Here is a 10,569-nt window from a genome sequence, read left to right as displayed (position 1 = left end):
TTCAGGAGGATAAATGAAGTGTTAAAGGAAGGTTTCTTCATAAAATGTGATCGCGTTCAGTATACTTTTCTGTGCAAAATTCACTGCACGACGACCAAGCAAAAGTGGGAGTTCTCTTTTGGAATCATTTCCATTGAAAGGAAACAGTTCTTTTGATACTATTTTGCACACCCCTTTTTAAAGAGTGGAACAGGCACAAAGGCCTGCCGCAAGCGCATGATTCACCCAACCTTTCCTCCTCTGTGCATGTACTTTGTTACCGTGTGTGTTCATGCACGCGTGTAGGCCCAAGTCAGGGAAGTTCGCGTTGAACTATGGCGGCCCGTCTTCAAGTCTTCACGGCGATGTGTCTGCTGACGGTGGCAATGTCGTGGCTGGTGAGTAATCGTCCAATCGTCACGAATTCCGTTTTTTAGAATATATAGGAGGGTACATTTGTGCATCAGTCGGCCAAGTATTTTATCTAATAAGCCTATACGTGCAAGCTGCTCGGCTTAAGATTTGGCCGATGGTTTTTCAGCACTAAGTTGGAAACAGCTTTATTTAAGAGGACAAAGTCTGACATAAGAATTGCAACTTCCTCCCCCGACGTGTGGACAGTTTGCACTGTAAGCTGTGTAATAGTTATAACCTTGTTCCGGCCAGGCCTTCCGCAGCTTGTCCAGTCTCGAATCAAACAGGTGTTATGCTTGGAATTGGGGCGGCTAAAAGACTGAACGATAAAACAATTTCGGATACATATATTAAATAATGATAACTTTCTTGTCGAAAATGTAGTAACTAAACCCAACACCCACCATGACAATTCTGTCATAATGTCATTTGTTCTGTCTTCAGTTTTAAGGAGTTCTAAATCTAAATTGAAAAGAAAAACATTTATTGCTTTACAAAATAATTGATGTGCTTTAATAAAAAGAAAAAACTAATTTCCACACACAATAGCACGATCTTTTGGCTGGTAACCTGGTTTGGCTAAGCAATCTATTTTCTATGCTTTGATAAACGTCTGCTGCATACTGAGCAGTTCTTTGCCACTGGTCCCCGGCAACAAATCATGGTATGGCTATTCGAAAAGAACCCGCCTGTTTCATGTCCAAGGACTGCTAAAATTCTGTCGTCCCGTGTATAAAAATACTACCGCATCAATCCACTACGTCAGTCTTCGGGTGTTTCTGTTATTACAGCATAATGCCGGAAATGTTTAATACATATCATGCAGGTTTTTATTCACACACATTTTTCAACTAGATGGCTCTGAACTCTGGAGATCTGTCTAAAAGTTGACCTCGTCGGAAGTAAAAAAACTTTACTATGAGTGATGTATAGTAAAAGAGTTCACTGTGTGGAAGGGGGCACTCACTATGGAGCGCAAAGAGAATCGCTACTGTTTAGATATATGTACAACAATTTAACCATGCACATGGACATTTCTAAACTCGATGTACATTGCAGCTGTTTAATCGGCTTCCCAAAAATATCAGAGCATTGGAACCTGTGTGATAGGTTCAAGAGGGCTGTAGTAAACATTACGGGTACATTTAAAGTGGCGGCGGTCCATTTAGCTAAGCCCAAAACAAAATATCGGCCAGCTCATGTCTGGGGAAACACTTCTTGAAAAATTGTACACGATGGAGGAAGCCAGGCAATCTGATGTATATCCAAACAGGGGAAGTGATTAATCAAATGGGGGTATAGGACGTCTGAATGAAGATCGGCCATGGTTGTCATGGGAGCCATCTGTAATGGTGTCATAGAGAACTGTGTTCTACCATTGTGATCAATCGGTTATATATGATTTGTTTTTTCTTTTCACTGTACAGTTCTTTTATCGCGATACGGTCTTTGATCGTTTGTTGAAGATCCCTGCACTTCCACGACCGGCTCCTATACCAGTGTCTTCCTTTTCACTGCGGACCACTGTGACTCTGATTTCGCCAAAGAGAGACGAAATAAAAACCGGCGACATGTTGCACTACCTCATTACCTCTGGGTGCGGAGCCACCGGCGCCAGGTCCCACTGCCAGTCCGGTGGGGACTTCTGGTCGGCAACCCTCGCCACAGCCGCGTTCCCGCGCGCCAGCACGGCCGGCCACTTCGTGGACTACGGCAACGGGACCTATAGCGCGTTCTTCTACGCGGGCTGGGCCGGCAAAGCCACGGTGTCTGTGACGCGCGTTCTCCGCGGCCAGGCTGTGGAGTTCTTGAAGGACGCGATCTGGCCGGCTGACGACAGGGTCGTCTGGCAGGGCTACTTCAGGACTGGGGACGACCAGGAGCTGTCCCGCATGCCAAGGGGGCTCTGTCGTCTCCGGCGGCACGGCAACTGGAGCGGCATGTGCCTGTACCCCCACCGGAGGGCGCTAGGCCAGACGGTGTTCATCTGTGAGAGGCCCGCTGGTGTGGCCTCGTGTGACAGCCTGTTCGCCACTAAGAGTGATGGGAGCAGAATTACAGCCAGAATTGATGAATTAACAGAAGGGCGGGAAATGATGTATCTAAGGTGAATATTAAGATTAAAAGTTGAAAAACCGCTTGAGACATTCTCTCCACCAATGGGTCGATCAGCACGGCCTTGGATACGGTGAACTATACAAGGCTGCATTTGCGTGACACCCAGTTCTGGGTTTAATCCCTTTATCATTATGAGGAACATGTGCAACACGGGTAATTTTCAGTGATCGAATTACGCTACCAAGCGTTGTCCTCAAAGAGGCCACTCTCAACTTCACAATTCGAACCTTACATATTCAATTCTACGTTAATCATTGTGTATTTGTTGCTTACATGTACGTTTACATGTTTAGTATCACACGCACAAATAATACGTTTTGGAGTCTTGTTTAGCCCACTATTCGCCGTTACTCACCCACGACATAATCCGCCTGACACAGCTTGTGTCCAAAAATGTAAACCTATTAAGGTTCTCACCATTTACCATTATTAATTGTCGACCGTACAGCTTTGCCAAATGAGTATCAAAGGACTATTACCTCTTGGTGGCGCACTGTTTGCGGATGGCTTCAGTCTGCCAGTAAGAAGTTAGGCACACCGACTTAAAGGATTTTTGTATGTATTCATAATACAATTTTGATATTTAAAATCAAATTTTATACCCTCAACAGAGTAGCCACAAAACAAAATACTTGATTTTAATTATTGTAAAATAATTGCAATTCATCGGAGGCAGCTCAACATTCTAAATTGCTCATGCACAGGCGTCGATTGTATACGAAGGAAGTTTGTTTTCCCTTTCTGAACATTTTGTTTCTAATGTCAAAAAATTAAAATTTCGTTGGTAACGCAGGGCTCATTATTTTCAACCCGCAGTTCGCAGAATTACCGAAAACCCATCGAAATTGCTGACCCGATCATCACTATTGAAGGTGAGGGACCAGTATCGTCGACTCCATTGGTTTGGTTCTGTTCTTGAATGAATCTTTTTATGACGAAATTTGTTGGTTAGTTTGGCCCTTGTATCGTTTTTAGCATTTGATATTTTTTGTTTGGCAGCTGGTTCTTTGGAGCAGAGTCAAGGCAACGAGTCAACTTTGCCGCAATGTCTCCCTGATCAAGAGCTTCCCCTCAGCCACGGCTACTGGCTTAATGGCCGCTGGCACTCCCTCCTGTGTCTAATCACGGACTGGACCACGCGGCCCAAGCTGACGTCATGCCTCCGCAACAAGAACTTGATCCTGTTGGGCGACTCCACCACTCGGCAGTGGTTCCTCGGCATTCACAACCTCCTGGGGATCGAGTTCGAACGCACCCCTGCGGACCGGCAGTTCAACTGGCGTCGGTCCTACCGGGAGCTGAACACCACGCTTGCCTACACGGCCCACCCGCAGCTGGTGGGCAGCCTGGCAGTGTACCTGGACGAGGTCCGCTACGAGGTGGACGTCTTGGACGGGCTAACCGACCCGCACTGCAACTACATCGTCCTGGTCAGCCCCTGGGCCCACTTCAGCCAGTGGACGCGGGCCAGCTACGAAGAGCGCACGCAGCGGCTGCGCGCCGCACTGGCCGACTTCCGCCAGCGATGCCCAGCGGCTAAGGTGGTGCTAAAGGGGCCGCACGCCCGGGACCACCACTCCTACGAGGCCGCTGTCTACTCCAGCGACGTTCTCCTGAAGGAGATCGAGAAGATCAACCGGCGGACGCTTTACGGGATAGGGATCTGGTACCTGCCCGTCTGGGCCATGAACTCAGCTCACCCTGCCCCCAACACAGTCCACATGCCAATGGATGTTATCAGAGAAGAACTGAAAATGTTTTTCAGCTACGTATGCAGTTAATGAAGCAAAAAGTCATGCTTGGTCTCTCTGATGCACAGTTTGCCACAGCATCGCCTTGGTGACCGCTTCGCGGAACACTTGCGCAGTGTGCGCCAACAAACACCCGGTCTCATTGTTGCGCAGCACTTTTGCGCGCCGCTACATCCCCTCGGTGACGTAAGCGTCTGCATCCTGCGGAAAGCGTCATCCGATGTACAGTGTAAGGAACTGGAGTAGCGCGTCATTTTCGAACTTGGAGCGCTGCATCCAGCGGGAATGAACGTGGTTTTTTTCCGCGTTCATTCAGAAATGAATCTGCTTGCCCTGAAGAAGGTATTCAGTTACCGAAAGCTCGGCAATCACATATTTCACAGCACTAATTTGATATGATATTCTTGTCAATATTCTGATCACGGTGCTACGCAGCCCTTTTATATCCTCTAAACAATTGTTTAGATGGGCACACGTTGTGCATATTTGGCTAAGCACTGAGCACACACACACAAATTCCAATTCACTTCATGCTTAAATGTGCTACATTTGGTACATACAAACGAGGAAAAAACAACACCCAGTATTGATTATTACAGCTGCACAGGCAAACTGTACAGTGTATGTACCCAACACCTGTGTCAATATTGTTCCATTGTGAACGTCAGAAAGTTAAATCTTATCACAAAATGATTACTATTACCAGTGAACGATGTAACAGGCTCATTTGTGAGAAAAATACCTGTGTACTCAAACAATGTGCCAGGCACGCTAACGCTGCTCCGTGGACAATTCCGCTGGCATCTTCAGTCATATAAAAGATGGCCATCGTTAATGAGACCTAAGCACGTTGTGGATTTGAAAATATATAATTGTATTTCAAGGCAAGTCAGTGTGGTGAATCTTAGTTGTCATTCACACTGGGATACTGAGTGTTAATAAGTCAGATTGGGAACTCTCTCAACCTGACATGCTATTTTATTATTTTGTCAAGCACGAGAAGTAGGCTCTACGGAAAGACATACTGCACGGGATTTATCGTTGCTGGCGGTGATCTTCAAGCAAAGGAACGGGTGACCAGTATTTGTGACCTTATACTTCTCGTTTCCAGATTCATCGTGCCAAATCGAGGTGACTGCCCTCATAAACAGCTTTATTATCAGAAGTTCTAACACTGCTGTCCGTAACCAATTTATCTTAGCTCCACTGTACTGATAATATTACGGGTATTATTGAGCTTTTGTTCAGATTTAAGCTTCTTTTGTAACATTCGAGGAGATATCACTTTTCACTTGAATACTAATTTACTCACGCAGGAAGCTCTTGTGTTTGAAATTTTTAACTTCATCACTTGATGACAAAACTGTCTCAAGCAGTTCAGATTACGGAGAACAATTTTTTTTTTCAAACGTAAGGACCAGGAGGCAAAGGTCAGCATAACTGATAAAATATGGCATGCAACAGGTAAAATCTATAAAAGTAAACGTTAAAGAGCGGGTAACAATAGCTGGGTCAGAAGATGACACCCTATGTGAATAAAATGGGAGGTGGGTAGGGTTCAGTCAGCTTAAAAGTATACAGACGAAACAAAATCATCCATGGCTAAACATCTAACGCGACTGTTGTGCAATTCTGTAACATAATCAGTAAAACGTTCAGCCGAAAGTCTTAACGTCTTAACGATAATAAACCTTTAAAACTTGATAAAGTTACCCCTTAGTAAACTACCGGTGTCTGCTTATAGTGTCTGTTTCGTGGAAACGGCTTCACTGCAAAGGAAATTCAGAAACATCTTGCTTTCTTCCCGAACAACAGCTTCCACGGGATGGATATTGTATCCACTTCGATGAGACAGGGTCATGTCCCAAACGTCTAGAATGGTGACGTCGGGGGAATCTGCAAACACCGCCCTCATCGTCTGGTCGAGATCGTAGGCGTAAAGGTCGCTGGTGTCCGCTGAGATGGGGTTCCCGGTGTTGGCCGACTTGATGAAGACGGGACTGGTTCCCGCCCCTCGCCTCTGCAGCCGCCCAATGGCGTCCCTGACTCGCTCCAGCCGAGACTGGTAATACGTGAGGTTGGTGTGCGTGAAGTGGGCAAACATCGCGAGAGCCACCACCGTGTCCGCTCCGCCCGGTAAGCCGTCGATCTCGTTGACCGTAAACTTGATGTTTGCCACGTCGATCCAGGAGTTCCGTATGGGGTATTCGTGATGACGGAAAAACAGGGTAATGTTATGGGTGGCGTCCCAGCCACGCCTCAAGCCAACTTTGGAGACGGTTATGGATGTGATTCTCTCCTCCTTCATGGAGTCACCGAGGTGGGCAACCAAGTACTCGAACCACTGCCGTATGGTGGAGTCCCCGTAGAAGTACAGGCGCTTATTTCTCAGACATCTCAAGGTGTCAGTCAGCCGAAGTTCCCTGGCGTGGCAGACCTTCGACTTCCACAGATCTCTGAAGTAGTATCCAGCGGCGCGGTGAGGTCGCTTGGGTGGAAGGCCAAGATAACAGGGTGAAAGGTCCAGACAAGTGCTATCACTCACTGCAACAACAGGAAATGAATCTTTCAATCATGAAGTCATGCACATCTTCAACACAATGATGGTAATCATTTTCACCAGTGGCAATCAATGGTAGTAACAACAACAACAACAACAACAACAACAACAACAACAACAACAACAACAACAACAACAACAACAACAACAACGGTCGATGTTGTTGACTACAACAACCCCCCCGAAAAAAAAAACAAAAACAAAACTTTGCAATGTAGCGAAGAGGTGAAATGAGAAGTCCGTATACAGCTACGGCAGCCGTGCGGATAGTTTCCTGGCAAAGGAGTCCTTGGTTTCCAAACAATCTAGAAACATCTTTTGGGATGCCGCAAGAGGCACCAGGCCTGTTAATATCGGAGATAAAAACGGGTTTCTTTTTAGAAACGAGTGGCCAACACCCTCGCCTAACTGAAGAACTCAAAGTGTTTCAAAATACGTTTTCGGGATTACCCTGATAAAATCTTTGACCGACAACTATTTAGATTGTAATGTATGTATTTTTGTCAAAGAAAGTAAACGTTACCTCCAGAATTCACATGGACAGTCCTCACTCTGCCAAGGCTTTGCAACAGTGCTTGACTGGAAAACACAATATCAAAACAATATGAGCTTAGAAATGTGTTCAGAGCGTTAGTCAATTAGGTTTCAATTCGTAGGGGCGGGGACTGGGACCTCATTTCTGGGGAGGAGACTTACATTTTTCATAACAGGATCCTTTTAGGTTTTTTAGGGGGAGTTGTTGTTAACTTGAAGTAATCGGAGATTAAGATAAGACTCTGTTAGGAGGTCGATGTGGTTGCTCCAAAACATACGAAAGTGGAACAATTATCGTCGAATGCTGCCGACAAGAGTTTGAAAGTGTCCAATCGAGCCTTGAGTTTCTCACCTATGAGCAACTCTTCTTTTGTTGGGTAGTAGTAATGAATAGACATACTCTCTGCCCTTTCTTTGCAAATTGGCCTTGTGCTGAGCATAATTGGCGCACGTAAGTGTCGCCGGCTTGAGGCAGAACCAAGTTGTCCCCGCTTTTCGATCAGAAAGGTCGCAAACTTCTGACTTCGAGGCGTACGAAAGCCCCACGGCCGCCCTGTCGACGAATATGTTTCGGTTAATGTGGCACGGTGTTATCTCGATCGTTCTGTTGTCCGTGAACTTGCCATCGTAGGTGAACCTGTCTGGCACCCGCTCCCTGACGCTCCGCAGGAAATGAGCGTGCTCGCGACTGAAGACAAACCGTACCTGCGGCTCGACTTCCCCAGCCCAGTGCAGTGAGAAGCGAGCGGTGTAGGTACCGTTACCGTGGTCGATCAGCTCGTCCGCTGGGGCGCTGGCGTTGAGCGATGCCGTCCGAAGGAACGGCCACATGTGGTCGCCTCCCCTGGTCTTTGTCTTGTTCTGAGCATCCCTCGCTTCGATGTACAGCTCCAGCTGATCGCATATATTGTAGCTCGCCTTTGGGTTTCGGATGTAGAAGAAAGAGTTACCAACGAGGGTGGGACTAAGTTTTCTCCAAGTATCCGTTGCAATCGGCGGGGAGACTGTGGTACGTTTTCGGCTCGCAAAGCCTGATGTAGACATATTGCCATATTTCTTTACTTGGAGCAGTTTCGGTTGAAGCTAGTTTAATAGGCGGAGGGAAAGCATAGCGAAAAAGATTAATAATTATCAACTTTACTCAATTCGGGAGTTTCACAATAGTGCCTCCCAAGAGTTTGCAACGCGTTGGCCAATCACAGTGCGCGAAATCTATCGACCCTATGCGCGTTTGGAAAGGGTCGACAGATTTCGCGCGTTGTGATTGGCCAACACGTTGCAAACTCTTTGGGGCGCACTATTGTGAATCGCCCATATTTCGATAAGCTTATCGGTAATACACCTGTATATGAGAAAATTGTGCTGACGGGTCTGGTGCCAAAACGTGCCATTGGCAACATGTTCTGCTTTTTCATGTCTTTGAACATACTAAAAGGAGGAAAACGTGCCAGTCGACGTTATCTTGTCAGACCTACGAGAGGAAGCCTGCTACTGTCGACACTGTAAACCTGTAGCAACATAATGTAATAAAAATGAAAATATCTACGGAAACATCTACATATTCATACCTTTAAAATACCCTTGTCTGCGAGCATCGAGAGGTACAACACGCTGGTAATGGCGGATAGAACCCACAAAAGGACGAAGCCCTTACAAAGTCGTTTTCGGTACAGACAGCATGTCGGCGAAATACCGTCTCGTGCAGATGTCGGACTCTCAAGCCGGTAGAAACCGGCCCGGGATGGTTTCTCCATTTAAAAAAATATTCCTTGTGGATACCCACGTACAGAAAGCGCCAGGAGCAAGTAGAACCTGTCGCTATTGTATACCAACTGTCCGCGCCCACTGGCGCTTGCACCTGCTGTTCATTTCCAGGCACTTCCAACTCTAGCTCTTCGCACGGGCATGACTCCTTCGATGTAGACTGCACGCCGCCCTCTTGCGACGTACATTTTCAACCTCGCCGAACTTCACTTGGCTGTGGCTGCCCGTAGGTAACTGCGGAAGCCATCGCAGTTAACAGCTCCATGTATTTCTCATAGACGCATGTTTTATGTCCAGTCGTAGCCAGTACTTCTGATGCAGTCTTACACCAGCGGCACTGGGCCAGTTAAAATCTAGTCATTTGTTTTAGGAATTGTTTTGGAAGAGAGCTTTAGGATTGCTCATACTACGGTGTTACAGTTGGCGTGCATTGGGCGGACATGTGCGGTGTGCACACTCTTCTTATAGTTCAAACAAATTTTGGTCGATAATTATTCGAGGAAATAGTTCGCAGTACCCGCTGCTTCACCTGACTCGGACCGGCCAGCCGACCCAGGTAAGCCCAGTGATCGAGTGGTTAAGACGTCTGCACTAGTAAGCAGAAGGTCATGGGTTCGAGTCCCACTCGAGTAAGTTTGTGAATTTTTTTGGCAAGCTCTCGGACAAACACTGAGAATACCTTGTTTATCAATGTTCGGTTCCGGAAAAACAGAAACTACGAGGCAAAACATTTTGACTTGACTTGACTTGAAATGCCACATTTTCTACATGGGTAGTCGAATCCTTGCACCCGACCAGACTGAAAGATAGTCCAAAGTAACTTGGCTGTTTTAAAGTCATACGGCTTTACCTTTATGATCCTTCTTTAATCACTTCCTTGTATAGTAACATCGATAATGCAAACAGCATGGTAGATATCAAATACTTCGATAGCCAATAAATGGCTGAAAGTGAATGCCCAGCATTTCGTTTCGTTAAAAGTTCTATGCTGCTTGAGCGGAGTCCCATTCTCCCAAGCGGGCCCATTTCATGCAGGTGTAGCTGGCACACTGTCAAGTGAATACTAAGCATCGCTTCCAAACGCAGGCCCAGGGCATCCTTGGTAGTTTAACCCACAGGTGTAGAAAACAAAATACACACAACCAGCAGGCACGCCAATCACGCATCACTGATTTCTCCAGTTGGCATGTTTTAGCTGGGTTTTTTTGGATATAAAACAATTTTATTAAATACAGATCTCTGAAGTACGATCTGTGTAAAAAAAAAATCACAAATACGAACTTGGAACAAAATATGTCTCATAAAAATGAACATTGATGGCACTAGTTGGCTTTCGTAGCAAGGGTGGACTTCCGCTAACCGTGTGTACCCCATTCGCCTCTGCACAGCAGCGGAGCAGCTCATGCCACGGATACCAGTCCACTTTTGCCCGTGTTTTGGGTTGGACTG

At 46.3% G+C, this 10,569-nt stretch overlaps 2 protein-coding genes across 2 annotated transcripts; one reads left to right on the top strand and one right to left on the bottom strand.

Annotated features, from left to right (window-relative positions):
- The first annotated feature begins 1,964 nt into the window (after positions 1-1,964).
- On the top strand, positions 1,965-4,330 carry LOC110980947 (NXPE family member 3-like). Its single transcript, XM_022238031.2, has 3 exons — positions 1,965-2,500; positions 3,328-3,383; positions 3,511-4,330. The coding sequence occupies exons 1-3, from the start codon at positions 1,965-1,967 to the stop codon at positions 4,290-4,292; spliced, it is 1,374 nt and encodes a 457-aa protein (XP_022093723.2). The 3' UTR covers positions 4,293-4,330.
- A 1,650-nt stretch (positions 4,331-5,980) lies between these two features.
- Positions 5,981-10,569, bottom strand: LOC110980961 (NXPE family member 3-like). The gene is made up of 4 exons (XM_087145815.1): positions 8,925-10,569; positions 7,709-8,439; positions 7,346-7,461; positions 5,981-6,806 (listed from the first exon to the last, which is right to left on the bottom strand). The coding sequence occupies exons 1-4, from the start codon at positions 9,108-9,110 to the stop codon at positions 6,001-6,003; spliced, it is 1,839 nt and encodes a 612-aa protein (XP_087001941.1). The 5' UTR covers positions 9,111-10,569; the 3' UTR covers positions 5,981-6,000.

The sequence above is a fragment of the Acanthaster planci genome, linkage group LG14 (assembly GCF_054643075.1).
Source record: "Acanthaster planci isolate LZ-2023a linkage group LG14, COTS_SCS, whole genome shotgun sequence".
Taxonomy (NCBI): Eukaryota; Metazoa; Echinodermata; class Asteroidea; order Valvatida; family Acanthasteridae; genus Acanthaster; species Acanthaster planci.
Note: the sequence above shows the minus strand (reverse complement) of the source record. Positions and strands in the feature narration are given on the sequence as shown.